General features: G+C 36.8%; 1 protein-coding gene across 2 annotated transcripts in view; it reads left to right on the plus strand.

The window, feature by feature from the left end:
* Positions 1-22,048, plus strand: part of SHANK2 (SH3 and multiple ankyrin repeat domains 2) — a 1,433,430-nt gene that overhangs the window by 1,081,980 nt on the left and 329,402 nt on the right. For both annotated transcript variants that reach the window (XM_053720553.1, XM_053720554.1), the window contains exon 17: positions 7,875-8,010. In XM_053720553.1, the coding sequence (XP_053576528.1) occupies positions 7,875-8,010 (136 nt within the window). The remainder of the gene's footprint in view (positions 1-7,874; positions 8,011-22,048) is intronic.

A 22,048-nucleotide genomic window follows, 5' to 3' on the forward strand; every position in this document is an offset into this window, starting at 1 on the left:
ACACAAGTACCACATCCTCTCTCTGCTCATACACAAGTACCACATCCTCTCTCTCTGCTCATACACAAGTACCTCGTCCTCTCTCTGCGCATACGCAAGTATCATGTCCTCTCTCTCTCTGTGCATACACAAGTACCACGTCCTTCTCTCTCTCTGTGCATGCACAAGTACCACGTCCTTCTCTCTCTGCTCAAACACAAGTACCACGTCCTTCTCTCTCTCTCTCTGCTCAAACACAAGTACCATGTCCTTCTCTCTCTCTGTGCATACACAAGTACCACGTCCTTCTCTCTCTCTACGCATACACAAGTTCCACGTCCTTCTCTCTGTGCGCATACACAAGTATGTCCTTCTCTCTGTGTGCATACACAAGTATTACGTCCTCTCTCTCTGCGCATACACAAGTACCAGGTCCTCTCTCTCTGCATACACAAGTACCACATCCTTCTCTCTCTCTGCGCATACACAAGTACCATATCCTCTCTCTCTCTGTGCATACACAAGTATCACGTCCTTCTCTCCCTCTCTGCACATACACAAGTACCACGTCCTTCTCTCTTTCTCCATAAACAAGTACCACGTCCTCTCTCTCTGCTCAAACTCAAGTACCACGTCCTCTCTCTCTGCTCATACACAAGTATCACGTCCTCTCTCTCTGCGCATACACAAGTATCACGTCCTCTCTCTCTGAGCATACACAAGTATCATGTCCTTCTCTCTTTCTGCATACACAAGTACCACATCCTTCTCTCTCTCTCTGCGCATACACAAGTACCACGACCTCTCTCTCTGTGTGCATACACAAGTACCACGTCCTTCTCTCTCTGTGCATACACAATTACCACGTCCTTCTCTCCCTCTCTGCACATACACAAGTACCACTTCCTTCTCTCTCTCTGTGCATACACAAGTATCACGTCCTTCTCTCTCTCTGTGCATACACAAGTACCACGTCCTTCTCTCTCTCTGTGCATACACAAGTATCATGTCCTCTCTCTCTGTGCATACGCAAGTACCACGTCCTTCTCTCTCTCTACGCATACACAAGTTCCACATCCTTCTCTCTCTGTGCATACACAAGTACCACGTCCTTCTCTCTCTGCGCATACTCAAGTATCATGTCCTCTCTGCGCATACACAAGTACCACGTCCTTCTCTCTCTGCGCATACACAAGTACCACGTCCTACTCTCTCTCTCTGCGCATACACAAATACCACGTCCTTCTCTCTCTGCACATACACAAGTACCACATCCTCTCTCTGCTCATACACAAGTACCACGTCCTCTCTCTCTGCTCATACACAAGTACCTCGTCCTCTCTCTGCGCATACACAAGTATCATGTCCTCTCTCTCTCTGTGCATACACAAGTACCACATCCTTCTCTCTCTCTGTGCATACACAAGTACCACGTCCTTCTCTCTCTGCTCAAACACAAGTACCACGTCCTTCTCTCTCTCTGTGCATACACAAGTACCACGTCCTTCTCTCTCTCTACGCATACACAAGTTCCACGTCCTTCTCTCTCTGCGCATACACAAGTATGTCCTTCTCTCTATGTGCATACACAAGTATTACGTCCTCTCTCTCTGCGCATACACAAGTACCAGGTCCTCTCTCTCTGCATACACAAGTACCACATCCTTCTCTCTCTCTGCTCATACACAAGTACCACGTCCTCCTCTCTCTCTGCTCATACACAAGTACCACATCCTCTCTCTCTGCTCATACACAAGTACCACGTCATCTCTCTCTGCTCATACACAAGTACCATGTCCTCTCTCTCTGTGCATACACAAGTACCACATCCTTCTTTCTCTCTGCGCATACACAAGTACCACGTCCTTCTCTCTGTGCATACACAAGTACCACGTCCTTCTCTCTGTGCATACACAAGTACCACGTCCTTCTATCCCTCTCTTCTCATACACAAGTACCACGTCCTCTCTCTCTCTGCTCATACACAAGTACCACGTCCTCTCTCTCTGCTCATACACAAGTACCATGTCCTCTCTCTCTGTGCATACACAAGTACCACATCCTTCTCTCTCTCTGCGCATACACAAGTTCTTCGCTCTCTCTGTGCATACACAAGTACCACGTCCTCTCTCTCTCTGCTCATACACAAGTACCACATCCTCCTCTCTCCACATCCTCCTCTCTCTCTCTGCATACACAAGTACCACACCCTTGTCTCTCTCTCTCTCTCTGCATACACAAGTACCACATCCTTGTCTCTCTCTCTCTCTGTGCATACACAAGTACCACGTCCTTCTCTCCCTCCCTGCTCATACACAAGTACCACGTCCTTCTCTCTTTCTCCATACACAAGTACCTCGTCCTTCTCTCTCTGCTCAAACTCAAGTACCATGTTGTCTCTCTCTGCTCATACACAAGTACAATGTTCTTCTCTTTCTCTCTGTGCATACACAAGTACCACACCCTTCTCTCTCTCTGTGCATACACAAGTGCCAAGTCCTTCTCTCTCTGTGCATACACAAGTACCACGTCCTCCTCTCTCTCTACGCATACACAAGTTCCACGTCCTCTCTCTATGTGCATACACAAGTACCATGTCCTTCTCTCTCTCTCTACGCATACTCAAGTACCACATACTCTGTCCCTCTGTGCATACACAAGTACCACGTCCTTCTCTCTCTCTGTGCATACACAAATACCACGTCCTCTCTCTCTGCGCATACACAAGTACCACGTCCTTCTCTCTCTCTGTGCATACACAAATACCACGTCCTCTCTCTCTGCGCATACACAAGTACCACATCCTCTCTCTCTGCTCATACACAAGTACCACGTCCTCTCTCTCTGCTCATGCACAAGTAGCACGTCCTCTCTCTCTGCTCATGCACAAGTAGCACGTCCTCTCTCTCTGCTCATGCACAAGTACCATGTCCTCTCTCTGTGAATAAAAAGCGCCACGTCCTTCTCTCTCTCTGCGCATACACAAGTACCATGTCCTTCTCTCTCTCTTTGCATTCACAAGTACCACATCCTCTCTTTCTCTCTGCTCATACACAAGTACCATGTCCTCTCTCTCTCTCTCTCTCTCTCTCTCTGTGCATACACAAGTACCATGTCCTCTCTCTCTGCTCATACACAAGTACCATGTCCTCTATCTCTCTCTGTGCATACACAAGTACCACATCCTTCTCTCTCTGTGTGCATACACAAGTGCCACGTCCTTCTCTCTCTCTGTGCTTACACAAGTACCACATCCTTCTCTATCTCTGTGCATACACAAGTACCACGTCCTCTCTCTCTCTCTCTCTCTCTCTCTCTGCTCATACACAAGTACCATGTCCTCTCTCTCTCTCTGCGCATACACAAGTACCATGTCCTCTCTCTCTCTGCTCATACACAAGTACCACGTCATCTCTCTCTCTGCTCATACACAAGTATCACATCCTCTCTCTCTGCTCATACACAAGTACCACGTCATCTCTCTCTGCTCATACACAAGTACCATGTCCTCTCTCTCTGTGCATACACAAGTACCACATCCTTCTCTCTCTCTGCGCATACACAAGTACCACGTCCTTCTCTCTGTGCATACACAAGTACCACGTCCTTCTATCCCTCTCTTCTCATACACAAGTACCACGTCCTCTCTCTCTCTGCTCATACACAAGTACCACGTCATCTCTCTGCTCATACACAAGTACCATGTCCTCTCTCTCTGTGCATACACAAGTACCACATCCTTCTCTCTCTCTGCGCATACACAAGTACCACGTTCTTCTCTCTCTCTGTGCATACACAAGTACCACGTCCTCTCTCTCTCTGCTCATACACAAGTACCACATCCTCCTCTCTCTGCATACACAAGTACCACGCCCTTGTCTCTCTCTCTGCATACACAAGTACCACGTCCTCTCTCTCTCTCTCTGCTCATACACAAGTACCATGTCCTCTCTCTCACTCTCTGCGCATACACAAGTACCACGTCCTCTCTCTCTCTGCTCATACACAAGTACCACGTCATCTCTCTCTCTGCTCATACACAAGTACCACATCCTCTCTCTCTGCTCATACACAAGTACCACGTCATCTCTCTCTGCTCATACACAAGTACCATGTCCTCTCTCTCTGTGCATACACAAGTACCACATCCTTCTCTCTCTCTGCGCATACACAAGTGCCACGTCCTTCTCTCTGTGCATACACAAGTACCACATCCTTCTATCCCTCTCTTCTCATACACAAGTACCACGTCCTCTCTCTCTGCTCATACACAAGTACCACGCCATCTCTCTGCTCATACACAAGTACCATGTCCTCTCTCTCTGTGCATACACAAGTACCACATCCTTCTCTCTCTCTGCGCATACACAAGTACCACGTCCTTCTCTCTCTCTGTGCATACACAAGTACCACGTCCTCTCTCTGCTCATACACAAGTACCACGTCCTTCTCTCTCTGCTCATACACAAGTACCACATCCTCCTCTCTCTCTGCATACACAAGTACCACGCCCTTGTCTCTCTCTCTCTGCATACACAAGTACCACGTCCTCTCTCTCTCTGCTCATACACAAGTACCATGTCCTCTCTCTCTCTGCGCATACACAAGTACCACGTCCTCTCTCTGTTCATACACAAGTACCATGTCCTCTATCTCTGTGCATACACAAGTACCACATCCTTCTCTCTCTCTGCTCATACACAAGTACCACGTCCTTCTCTCTCTCTGCACATACACAAGTATCATGTCCTCTCTCTCTCTCTGCTCATACACAAGTACCATGTCCTCTCTCTCTCTCTCTGCGCATACACAAGTACCACGTCCTTCTCTCTCTCTATACATACACAAGTACCACATCCTTCTCTCTCTCTCTGTGCACATACACAAGTACCACGTCCTCTCTCTCTGCATACACAAGTACCACGTCCTCTCTCTGCTCAAACACAAGTACCACATCCTTCTCTCTCTCTCTGTGCATACACAAGTACCACATCCTTGTCTCTCTCTCTGTACATACACAAGTGCCACGCCCTTCTCTCTCTCTCTGCGCATACACAAGTACCACGTCCTTCTCTCTCTCTCTGCTCATACACAAGTATCACGTCCTTCTCTCTCTCTCTGTGTATACACAAGTACCACATCCTTCTCTCTCTGCACATACACAAGTACCATGTCCTTCTCTCTCTCTCTGTGCATACACAAGTACCACATCCTTCTCTCTCTGTGTATACACAAGTACCACGTCCTTCTCTCTCTCTGCGCATACACAAGTACCACGTCCTCTCTCTGCACATACTCAAGTACCACGTCTTCTCTCTCGGTGCTTACACAAGTACCACATCCTCTCTCTCTGCATTCACAAGTACCACGTCCTTCTCTCTCTCTCTGTGCATACACAAGTACCACATCCTTCTCTCTCTCTGCTCATACACAAGTACCACGTCATCTCTCTCTCTGCTCATACACAAGTACCACATCCTCTCTCTCTGCTCATACACAAGTACCACGTCATCTCTCTCTGCTCATACACAAGTACCACGTCATCTCTCTCTGCTCATACACAAGTACCATGTCCTCTCTCTCTGTGCATACACAAGTACCACATCCTTCTCTCTCTCTGCGCATACACAAGTACCACGTCCTTCTCTCTGTGCATACACAAGTACCACGTCCTTCTATCCCTCTCTTCTCATACACAAGTACCACGTCCTCTCTCTCTGCTCATACACAAGTACCACGTCATCTCTCTGCTCATACACAAGTACCATGTCCTCTCTCTCTGTGCATACACAAGTACCACATCCTTCTCTCTCTCTGCGCATACACAAGTACCACGTTCTTCTCTCTCTCTGTGCATACACAAGTACCACGTCCTCTCTCTCTCTCTGCTCATACACAAGTACCACATCCTCCTCTCTCTGCATACACAAGTACCACGCCCTTGTCTCTCTCTCTGCATACACAAGTACCACGTTCTCTCTCTCTCTCTCTGCTCATACACAAGTACCATGTCCTCTCTCTCACTCTCTGCGCATACACAAGTACCACGTCCTCTCTCTCTCTGCTCATACACAAGTACCACGTCATCTCTCTCTCTGCTCATACACAAGTACCACATCCTCTCTCTCTGCTCATACACAAGTACCACGTCATCTCTCTCTGCTCATACACAAGTACCATGTCCTCTCTCTCTGTGCATACACAAGTACCACATCCTTCTCTCTCTCTGCGCATACACAAGTGCCACGTCCTTCTCTCTGTGCATACACAAGTACCACATCCTTCTATCCCTCTCTTCTCATACACAAGTACCACGTCCTCTCTCTCTGCTCATACACAAGTACCACGCCATCTCTCTGCTCATACACAAGTACCATGTCCTCTCTCTCTGTGCATACACAAGTACCACATCCTTCTCTCTCTCTGCGCATACACAAGTACCACGTCCTTCTCTCTCTCTGTGCATACACAAGTACCACGTCCTCTCTCTCTCTGCTCATACACAAGTACCACGTCCTTCTCTCTCTGCTCATACACAAGTACCACATCCTCCTCTCTCTCTGCATACACAAGTACCACGCCCTTGTCTCTCTCTCTCTGCATACACAAGTACCACGTCCTCTCTCTCTCTGTGCTCATACACAAGTACCATGTCCTCTCTCTCTCTGCGCATACACAAGTACCACGTCCTCTCTCTGTTCATACACAAGTACCATGTCCTCTATCTCTGTGCATACACAAGTACCACATCCTTCTCTCTCTCTGCTCATACACAAGTACCACGTCCTTCTCTCTCTCTGCACATACACAAGTATCATGTCCTCTCTCTCTCTCTGCTCATACACAAGTACCATGTCCTCTCTCTCTCTCTCTGCGCATACACAAGTACCACGTCCTTCTCTCTCTCTATACATACACAAGTACCACATCCTTCTCTCTCTCTCTGTGCACATACACAAGTACCACGTCCTCTCTCTCTGCATACACAAGTACCACGTCCTCTCTCTGCTCAAACACAAGTACCACATCCTTCTCTCTCTCTCTGTGCATACACAAGTACCACATCCTTGTCTCTCTCTCTGTACATACACAAGTGCCACGCCCTTCTCTCTCTCTCTGCGCATACACAAGTACCATGTCCTTCTCTCTCTCTCTGCTCATACACAAGTATCACGTCCTTCTCTCTCTCTCTGTGTATACACAAGTACCACATCCTTCTCTCTCTGCACATACACAAGTACCATGTCCTTCTCTCTCTCTCTGTGCATACACAAGTACCACATCCTTCTCTCTCTGTGTATACACAAGTACCACGTCCTTCTCTCTCTCTGCGCATACACAAGTACCACGTCCTCTCTCTGCACATACTCAAGTACCACGTCTTCTCTCTCGGTGCTTACACAAGTACCACATCCTCTCTCTCTGCATTCACAAGTACCACGTCCTTCTCTCTCTCTCTGTGCATACACAAGTACCACATCCTTCTCTCTCTCTGCTCATACACAAACATCACGTCCTCTGTGCATACACAAGTACCACATCCTTCTCTCTCTGCACATACACAAGTACCACGTACTTCTCTCTCTCTCTGTGCATACACAAGTACCACGTCCTTCTCTCTCTCTGTGTATACACAAGTACCACGTCCTTCTCTCTGTGCATACACAAGTACCACGTCCTCTCTCAGCACATACACAAGTACCACGTCTTCTCTCTCGGTGCTTACACAAGTACCACGTCTTCTCTCTCGGTGCTTACACAAGTACCACATCCTCTCTCTCTCTGCATACACAAGTACCACGTCCTTCTCTCTCTATGCATACAGAAGTACCACGTCCTTCTCTCTCTCTCTGTGCATACACAAGTATCATGTCCTCCTCTCTCTCTCTTTGCAGGTTAACAATGAGAACGTTGTGAAAGTCGGCCATAGGCAAGTGGTGAACATGATTAGACAAGGGGGCAATCACCTTGTCCTGAAGGTGGTGACAGTGACCAGAAATCTGGATCCCGATGACACAGCAAGGAAAAAAGGTACTGCATGTGTATGACTAGCACAATGTGTCCCTTTTATTTTATTGTGAGGATACTATCCATTTTATACTATACTATACTATACTATACAATACATATTATATTATACATACTATACTATACTATACATATTATACTATACATACTATACTATACTATACATACTATACATACTATAATATACTATACATACTATAATATACTATACATACTATACATATTATACTATACGTACTATACTATACATATTATACTATACTATACATACTATACTATACTATACATATTATACTATACATACTATACTATACAATACATACTATACTATACATACCATACATACTATACTATACATACTATACTATACATACTATACTATTTAATACTATACTATACTATACATATTATACTATACATACTATACATATACTATACATATTATACTATACACACTATACAATACTATACTATACTATAGATACTATACTATACATATTATACTATACATATTATACTATACATACTATACTATACATATTATACTATACATACTATACATACTATACATATTATACTATACTATACATACTATACTATACATACTATACTATACATATTATACTATACATACTATACTATACATATTATACTATACATATTATACTATACATACTATACTATACATACTATACTATACATATTATACTATACATATTATACTATACTTACTATACTATACATACTATACTATACATACTATACTATACATACTATACTATTTAATACTATACTATTTAATACTATACTATACTATACATATTATACTATACATATACTATACATATTATACTATACACACTATACAATACTATACTATACTATAGATACTATACTATACATATTATACTATACATATTATACTATACATACTATACTATACATATTATACTATACATACCATACATACTATACATATTATACTATACTATACATACTATACTATACATACTATACTATACATATTATACTATACATACTATACTATACATATTATACTATACATATTATACTATACATATTATACTATACATATTATACTATACATACTATACTATACATATTATACTATACATATTATACTATACATACTATACTATACATACTATACTATACATATTATACTATACATATTATACTATACTTACTATACTATACATACTCTACTATACATATTATACTATACATACTATACATACTATACATATTATACTATACATACTATACTATACATACTATACTATACATATTATACTATACATACTATACTATACATATTATACTATACATATTATACTATACATATTATACTATACATATTATACTATACATACTATACTATACATATTATACTATACATACTATACTATACATACTATACTATACATATTATACTATACATATTATACTATACTTACTATACTATACATACTATACTATACATACTATACTATACATACTATACATACTATACTATACATACTATACTATACATACTATACTATACATACTATACTATACATATTATACTATACATACTATACTATACATATTATACTATTCATACTATACATACTATACATATTATACTATACTATACATACTATACTATACATATTATACTATACATACTATACTATACATATTATACTATACATACTATACTATATTATACATATTATACTATACATATTATACTAGGCATACTATACTATACATACTATACTATACTATGCATATTATACCATACTATACAAACTATACTATACATACTATACTATACATACTATACAATACATACTATACTATACATATTATACCATACTATACATATTATACTATACATATTATACTATACATACTAAACTATACATACTAAACTATACAAACTAAACTATACATATTAAACTATACATACTATACATACCATACTATATTATACATACTATACATACTATACTATACATATTATACTATACATACTATACTATATTATACATATTATACTATACATATTATACTATATATACTATACATACTATACAATACATATTATACTATACATACTATACTATACTTACTATACATACTATACTATACATATTATACTAGGCATACTATACTATACATACTATACTATACATACTATACTATACATACTATACATATTATACCATACTATACTATACATACTATACAATACATACTATACTATACATCTTATACCATACTATACGTATTATACTATACATATTATACTATACATACCATACTATACACACCATACTATACTATACATACTATACTATACATACTATACATTCTATACTATACTATACATATTATACTATACATATTATACTATACAATACATACTATACATATTATACTATGCATACTATACTATACATACTATACTATAAATACTGTGATGGATACCCCGGCTACCCCGACTGGGTTGCTCCGCCAAATGGGTCCTGCTTCCTTCCTGCTGGCTGCAGCTATGTAGCTGGCAAGTGACCACAGCCTGTAGCCACCCCTGAAGCCCGACAGCACCAGTATTCAGGGTCCCACCCTGTGGCAGACTCATGCTACCCAGACTAGGTAGCTCTGCCAGAGGGTCCTTCCTCTTCCTGGAACAGGCTGCTATGTAGCCCAGGAAAGTGATTTTAGCAGGAGCCCACCCAAATAACTAGACATACTAGCATTCAGGTGAAGCAGGAACTGATTTTATTGTTAAACATACACTCCTTTTATACACACAGCTCATCTTGATAATACTCTGGACAATCCCACAATTTTCCTGCCATTCCCGCCCCTCCATACCGACCAGCACCTCCATAGAAGCCACAGTCCCACAGAATCCCAGTACCTAGGGGTGGCGGTTTCGGGGTGATCCCGGTGGATCGGCTGCACTTCCAGGGGTGTCCAAAACCCCCGGTTCCCAAAGGAGCTCCCCTCCTATAATTCCCCCAGCTCTTGTCTTCCCTAGAGGCTACCAATCCCCAAAAGAGCGAAGCTCTGGGGCAAATGGCTGCTGGAGCGACCAGGGATAAAATTAGCAGGTGTCCTGTGGCCCGGCCAGCCTGAGAGGGGTTGGGCGGGTGTCTGTTGTGAGGCGGACGACCGGGAGTTCCAGGAGCCCGGCCAGCCTAGGAGGGTTTTCCCAGTCATACACCAGCTCTTATCTTAGCAAGTTTAGAACACAAAACAAGCAAACAAAAAGCTTCCAGAGATTGTGGTTGCTCTGAGGAGCCCAAAACCACTGAGAACAACAGGGGTGAGGTTGTAGGGGGGTGGGGGGTAGCCTTAGCTGTCTGGTATCCGTGACATCTCCCCCCTCCAGTTCGGCATACCCGGCTAGACCCTTAACGGGTCAGCCTGGGGCTGTCCGACGGTGGCCCTCCACTTCTCGGTTGCTGGGAGAGGTTATCCCATCTCTCCTGAGCTTGGGGCATCCTGGGGGGTTCCTGCTGTTATTTATACCCTGCGCCCTGGGTGCAGGGATAGTGACATAATGCAAAGTCCCAAACAAGTTTGCTAAGGCTGGCTCCCAAACAATTGCTCTCCCACAAGTTCCAGTGTCCTTAAGTTTCATGGCCACACTGCCTCTCTCTGTGACACTCTGTTTAGTACCGGCTGACCCACCCACAAACAAAGCCAGTGCCGGTTTCACGACTGTATCCCCACCCCAGACTGTAGGTTGAAGTTGCACCTTGGTGGGGCAGGCAAGACTCGGGTGCCCAAACTGGTGGCACCAAATGCAGGGGCGGGTATCCAACAAAGCCATTGCCGGTTTTCCGGCTGTAGGTTGAAGTTGCTGCTTGGTGGGGCATGCAAAACTCGGGTGCCCAAACTTGTGGCACCAACTGCATGAGCGGGTACCCCCCTGTGAGAAATACTCCAGGACGAGAAAAGGGTAGAGACCCTGCCAAGCTACTGAGGGGAGAGACCATATGTCTCTTCTCCCGAGAAGGAGATCTACCGCTGGGGAGGGAGGTCTGCTACCTCCACTCCATGGGAAACTGCTCTGCCGCTGGGGAGGGAGACCGACTGCCTCCTCTCCCAGAAAGGGATTCTGCTGCTGGGGAGAGATATTGATACCAGTCTTTCCCTGCAAGGGGTTCTGTATAAGGGGAGGGTGGATGACTACCTCGGCTCCCAGGGGATGGATCTCCTGCTGGGGAGAGAGATCGACTGTCTCCTCTCCCTGCTCCTGGCTCTGCCGCTGGGGAGAGAGACCGACTGTCTCCTCTCCCAGGAAGGGGTTCTGCGTAAGGGGAGGGAGAACGACTTCCTCCGCGACTTCCTCCGCTCCTAGGGGATGGCTATGCCGCTGGGGAGAGAGACCGACTGTCTCCTATCCCGGCTCCTGGCTCTGCCGCTGGGGAGAGAGACCGGCTGTCTCCTCTCCCAGGAAGGGGTTGTGCGTAAGGGGAGGGAGAATGACTACCTCCGCTCCCTGGGGATGGCTCTGCCGCTGGGGAGAGAGACCGACTGTCTCCTCTCCCTGCTCCTGGCTCTGCCGCTGGGGAGAGAGACCGACTGTCTCTTCTCCCAGGAAAGGGTTCTGTGTAATGGGAGGGAGGACGACTACCTCCGTTCCCAGGGGATGGCTCTGCCGCTGGGGAGAGAGACCGACTGTTTCCTCTCCCGGCTCCTGGCTCTTCTGCTGGGGAGAGAGACCGACTGTCTCTTCTCCCAGGAAGGGTTTCTGCGTAAGGGGAGGGAGGATGACTACCTACGCTCCCAGGGGATGGCTCTGCCGCTGGGGAGAGAGACCGACTGTCTCCTCTCCCTGCTCCTGGCTCTGCCACTGGGGAGAGAGACCGACTGTCTCCTCTCCCAGGAAGGGGTTCTGCATAAGGGGAGGGATGACGACTACCTCCGCTTTCAGGGGATGGCTCTGCCGCTGGGGAGAGAGACCAACTGTCTCCTCTCCCTGCTCCTGGCTCTGCCATATCTCTTGTCTCTCCCTGCAAGGGGTTCTGTGTAAGGGGAGGGAGGACGACTTCCTCCTCTCCCTGGTTTACCAGAGCTGCTGCAGGGGCTGGGCAGAGGCCGGTGGCTCTCTGCTCTGTTGCCAGTGCTTTTGCTAGGGTGGCCCCCGGTCCAAGACATTAAACTCGGAGCCAGACTGCTGATCGTGATCCAGCAGCCCTGGTTCCCTTTTTCTTTGTTGCCACTCCTCCACGGTTGAGCTCCATGAATCCCAGAGGGCTGCACCCCAGATCTGTATACCCTTGGGACGCTGCTTAATGAGATCTTGCAGCCTCTTGTATTCCTTGACCAGTGCCTCTTCCTGGTCAATTATAAAATCCAGATCGTCTAGTTGCCAGGATTCCTCCAAAAGATCCAGCAGTTCCTCTTGGAGCCCAGAGATATCCTCCAGACCCTGGTCCATCTCATTCCTAAACTGTGGGTCCTCTGTCCTTTTTGTAAATAGCAATCCAGGGCTCCCGAAGCCAAAGTCCTCTGTGGCGGAGCCATCCACCAGCCATGGCTGCGCTTGCATAGTGAGCCATTGGAGGGCCCCATAACCGTCCTCCACCCACATCTCTTGCTGGACCAGTCTATGTAGAACTGATAGCCATTCCTTCTTTGGCTGCTTTCCCAGGAAAGGCACTCTCATGGTCCGCCGAACCCGGAACCTTGTGTCATTAGTGGGGAGGGCCTTTCCATTGTCCCGCTCCTGTTGAAGAGCCTCCCACCAGAGGTCCCGGCGCATCAGGTCCCTCTGTTCCGGCACGTCCTGTTGGTAAATAGGACCGTCCAGCTGGGCCAGCGCCTCCTGTACTCTCCTTAGAAATTTGACTTCCATAGTTACCGGTTACTGTGGCCTTTCTTCTCTGTCAGCAGGAATCGTGTGGAAGAAGCAGATCCCACCGCTGCCAGCCAATGTGACGGATACCCCAGCTATTCTGACTGGGGAGCTCCGACAAACGGGTCCTGCTTCCTCCCTGCCGACTGCAGTTATGTAGCTGGCAAGTGACCACAGTCTGTAGCCACCCCTGAATACCGACAGCAGCAGTATTCAGGGTCCTTCCTCTGCCTGGAACAGGCTGCTATGTAGCCCAGGAAAGTGATTTTAGCAGGAGCCCACCCAAATAACTAGAGATACTAGCATTCAGGTGAAACAGGAACTGATTTTATTGTAAAACATACACTCCTTTTATACACACAGCTCATCTAGTCCTCCCTAGGGGCTACCAATCCCCCAAAGAGCGGAGCTCTGAGGCAAAGGGCTGCTGGAGCGACCAGGGGTAAAGTTAGTGGGTGTCCTGTGGCCGACCGGGAGTTCCAGGAGCCGGCCAGCCTGAGAGGGGTTAGACGGATGTCTGTTGTGAGGCAACAAAATTTACTATACTATACATATTATACATACCATACTATACATACTATACTATACGTGCTATACTATACATGCTATACTATACATACTACATACTATACATATTATACTATACATACTATACTATACAATACATACCATACTATACATGCCATACTATACACACCATACTATACATGCTATACTATACATACCATGTTATACATACTATAAATACTATACTATATACATACTATACTATACATATTATACATACTATACTATACATACTATACTATACATTCTATACAAACCATACTATACATACTATACTTACTAAACTCTGCATGCTATACTATATTATACATATTATAACATACATACTATACTATACATACTATACATACTATACTATACATATTATACATACCATACTATACATACTATACTATACATTCTATACATACCATACTATACATGCTATACTATACATACTATACAATACTATAGTATACATAACTATACATACTATACTATACATACTATATTATACATATTATAACATAAATACTATACTATACATACTATACATATTATACTATGTATACTATACATATAATACTATATATACTATGCATACTATACATATTATACTATACATACTATACATACTATACTTTACATACTATACTATAAATACTGAACTATACATACTATACTATACAAACTATACTATAAATACTATACTATACATACTATACATACAATACTATACGAACTGTACTATAAATACTATACTATATATACTATAAATACTATACTATACATATTATACTATATATACTATACATACTATACTATACATACTATACTTTACATATTATACTATACATACTAAACTATACAAACTATACTATACAAACTATACTATAAATACTATACTATACATACTAAACTATTTTTACTATACATACTATACTATACATACTATACTATACAAACTATACTATAAATACTATACTATATATACTATACATACTATACTAATTATACTATACATACTACACATACTATACTAATTATGCTATACATACTGTACTATACTATACAAACTATACTATAAATACTATAATATGCATACTATACTAATTATACTATACATACTATACTATACATACTAAACTATACATACTACACAAACTATACTATACATACTATACTATACATATTATACTATACATACTATACTATGCTTTACATACTATACTATACATTCTATACATACCATACTATACATGCTATACTATACAATACTATAGTATACATAACTATACATACTATACTATACATACTATATTATACATATTATAACATAAATACTATACTATACATACTATACTATACATATTATACTATGTATACTATACATATAATACTATATATACTATGCATACTATACATATTATACTATACATACTATACTTTACATACTATACTATAAATACTGAACTATACATACTATACTATACAAACTATACTATAAATACTATACTATACATACTATACTAATTTTACTATACATACTATACTATACATACAATACTATACAAACTGTACTATAAATACTATACTATATATACTATAAATACTATACTATACATATTATACTATATATACTATACATACTATACTTTACATATTATACTATACATACTAAACTATACATACTATACTATACAAACTATACTATAAATACTATACATACTAAACTATTTTTACTATACATACTATACTATACATACTATACTATACAAACTATACTATAAATACTATACTATATATACTATACATACTATACTAATTATACTATACATACTACACATACTATACTAATTATGCTATGCATACTGTACTATACTATACAAACTATACTATAAATACTATAATATGCATACTATACTAATTATACTATACATACTATACTATACATTCTACACAAACTATACTATACATACTATACTATACATATTATACTATACATACTATACTATGCTTTACATACTATACAATACATACTATACATATTATACTATACCATACATACTATACTATACTAATTATGCTATACATACTATACTATACAATACATACTATACATACTATACTATACAATACATACTTTTCTATACATACTATACAAACTATACGATACTAATTATACTATACATTCTAAACTAAACATACTATACTATACATATTATACTATACTATAATACTAAATTTTACATATTATACTATAAATACTAAACTATACATAACATACTATACTTATTATACTATACATACTATACTATGCTTTGCATACTGTACAATACATACTATACATAAAATATTATGCACACTATACATACTAAACTATATATACTATACATACCTACCATACTATACATACTGAACTATACATGCTATACTATACATGCTATATTATACATATTATACTATACATACTATAATATACATACTATACTAACCATACTATACATACTATACATGCTATGCTATATTATACTATACATATTATACTATACATACTATTCTATACATACTATACTATACATACTATACATAATATACTATACATACTAAACTATATATGCTATACTATACATGCTATACTATACATACAATACTATACAATACTATACATATTATACTATACATATTATACTGTACATACTATGCTTTACCTACTATACTATACATACTATACTATACATAATAAACTATCCATACTATACTATACATACTATAGTATACAATACTATACATACTATACTATATATATTATACTATACATATTATACTATACATACTATACATATTATACCATACATACTATACTATACTATACTATACATATTATACTATATATACTATGCATACTATACTATAAATACTAAACTATACATACTATACTATACTATACTATACATACTATACTAATTTAACTATACATACTATACTATACTATACAATACATACTATACTTGACATAATATACTATAAATACTAAACTATACAAACTATACTATCTATACTAATTTTACTATACATACTATAAAAACTATACTATAAATACTATATATAATATACATACTATACTTACATACTATACTATATTAACTATACTATACGTACTATACATACTATACTATACTAATTATGCTATACATACTATACTATACAAACTATACTATACAATACATACTATACTATACATACTATACTATGCTTTGCATACTATACAATACATACTATACAATACTATACTGTACATAATATACTATACATATTATACTATACATATTATACTATCCTATACAAACTATACTATACTATACTATACATACTATACTAATTATACTATACATTCTATACTATACATATACTATACTATAATACTATACTTTACATATTATACTATAAATACTAAACTATACATACTATACTTATTAAACTATACATACTATACCATACATACTATACTATGCTTTGCATACTATACAATACATACTATACATAGTAAACTATGCATACTATACATACCATACTATACATACTGAACTATACATGCTATACTATACATACTATACAATACTATACATACTATACTATACATACTATACTATACATACCATATTATACATACCATACTATACATGCTATACTATACATGCTATAATCTACTATACATACTATACTATCCATACTATACATACTATACATATATATTATACTATACATATTATACTATACATACTATACATACTATATTATACATATTATACTATACATACTATACATATTATACATACTATACTATACATATTATATTATATATACTATATATACTATACATACTATACTATAAATACTAAACTATACATACTATACTATACATACTATACTAATTTAACTATACATATTATACTATACAATACATTCTATACTTTACATACTATAAATACTAAACTATACATACTATACTATACAAACTATACTATCTATACTAATTTACTATAAATACTATACTATACATACTAATTTTACTATACATACTATAATATACTTACGATACTATACAAACTGTACTATAAATACTATACTATATATACTATACATACTATACTATACATATTATACTATATATACTATACATACTATACTATACATACTATACTTTACATATTATACTATAAATACTATACTATACATACTATACTATTTTACTATACATACTATACATACTATACTATACAAACTATACTGTAAATACTATACTATATATACTATACATACCATACTAATTATACTCTACATACTATACTATACATACTATACTATACTAATTATGCTATACATACTATACATACTTTACTATACTATACAAACTATACTATAAATACTATAATATACATACTATACTAATTATACTATACATACTATACTATAAATACTAAACTATACATACTACACAAACTATACTATACATATTATACTATACATACTATACTATGCATACTAAACTATACATACTACACAAACTATACTATACATACTATACTATACATATTATACTATGCTTTTCATACTATACAATACATAGTATACATACTATACTATACTAATTATGCTATACATACTATACTATACTATACAAACTATACTATACAAACTATACTATACATACTAAACTATACAATACATACTTTACTATACATACTATACAAACTATACTATACTAATTATGCTATACATTCTAAACTATACATACTATACTAATTATACTATACATTCTAAACTATACATACTATACTATACTATAATACTATATTTTACATATTATACTATAAATACTAAACTATACATACTATACTTATTATACTATACATACTATACTATGCTTTGCATACTGTACAATTCATACTATACTATACATAAAATTGTATGCATACTATACATACTAAACTATATATACTATACATACCATACTATACATACTGAACTATACATGCTATACTATACATGCTATACTATACACATACTATACTATACATATTATACTATACATACTATAATATACATACTATACATACCATACTATACATACTATACATGCTATACTATACATGCTATGCTATATTATACTATACATATTATACTATACATACTATACTATACATACTATTCTATACATACTATACATAATATACTATACATACTAAACTATATATGCTATACTATACATGCTATACTATACATACAATACTATAAATACTATACAATACTATACATATTATACTATACATATTATACTGTACATACTATACTTTACATACTATACTATACATAATATACATACTAAACTATACATACTAAACTATACATACTATACTATACATACTATACTATACATACTATACTTTACATACTATACATACCATACTATACATACCATACTATACATGTTATACTATACATGCTATACTATACATGCTATTCTATACATGCTATTCTATACATGCTATACTGTACTATACATACTATAGTATACTATACATACTATACTATATATATTATACTATACATATTATACTATACATACTATATTATACATATTATACTATACATACTATACATATTATACCATACATAGTATGCATACTATACTATACATATTATACTATATATACTATACATACTATACTATAAATACTAAACTATACATACTATACTATACAAACTATACTATACATACTATACTAATTTAACTATACATACTATACTATACAATACATACTATACTTTACATACTATACTATAAATACTAAACTATACATGCTATACTATACAAACTATACTATCTATACTAATTTTACTATACATACTATACTATAAAAACTATACTATAAATACTATATATAATATAAATACTATACTTTGCATACTATACTATACAAACTATACTATACATACTATACAATACATATTATACTATACATACTATACTTTGCATACTATACAATACATACTATACAATACTATACATATTATACTGTACATATTATACTATACTATACATACTATACTATACATACTATACTATACAATACATACTGTACTATACATACTATACTAATTATACTATACATTTTAAACTATACATTCTATACTATACATATACTATACTATAATACTATACTTTACATATTATACTATAAATACTAAACTATACATACTATACATTCTATACTATACTAATTATACTATACATACTAAACTATACATACTATACTATACATACTATACTATGCTTTGCATACTATACAATACATACTATACAATACATACTATACAATACATACTATAAAATACATACTATACTATACATACCATACTATACATACTGAACTATATATGCTATACTATACATACTATACATACTATACTATACATATTATACTATACATACTATACATACCATACTATACATACTGAACTATATATGCTATACTATACATACTATACAATACTATACATACTATACTATACATATTATACTATACATACTATACTATACATACTATACATACTATACTATACATGCTATACTATACATATGATACTATACATAATATATAATACTATACATATTATACAATATATATTATACTATACATACTATACTATACATATTATACTATGCTTTACATACTATACAATACATACTAAACTATACATACCAAACTATACATACTATACATACCATACTATACATACTAAACTATACATACATACATACTACACTGTACTATACATACTAAACTATACATGCTAAACTATACATATTATACTATAGATGCTATACTATACATGCTATACAATACAATACTGTACATATTATACAATACTAATTATGCTATACATACTATACTATACATACTATACATACTATTATATACAAACTATACTATAAATACCCTACTATACATACAATACTATACATACTTTACTATACTATATATGCTATACTATACATACTATACAAACTATACTATAAATACTATACTATATGTACTATACATACTATCTATACTAATTTTAATATACATACTATACTATACAAACTATACTATACATATTATACTATACATATTATACTATACATACTATACATACTATACTATACATATTATACTATACTATGCTTTACATACTACACAATACATACTATACTATACATATTATACTAGACATACTATACGTACTATACATACTATACAATACTAATTATGCTATACATACTATACATACTATACTATACAATACATACTTTACTATACATACTATACTATACAAACTATACTATCCTAATTATACTATACATTCTAAACTATACATACTATACTATACATATAATACTATACTTTACATATTATACTATACATACTATACTATACATACTATACTATGCTTTACATACTATACTATACATACCATACTATACATACCATACTATACATACTACACTATACTATACATGCTAAACTATACATGCTAAACTATACATATTATACTATAGATGCTATA

Source organism: Bombina bombina, chromosome 7 (genome assembly GCF_027579735.1).
Source record: "Bombina bombina isolate aBomBom1 chromosome 7, aBomBom1.pri, whole genome shotgun sequence".
Classification (NCBI taxonomy): Eukaryota; Metazoa; Chordata; class Amphibia; order Anura; family Bombinatoridae; genus Bombina; species Bombina bombina.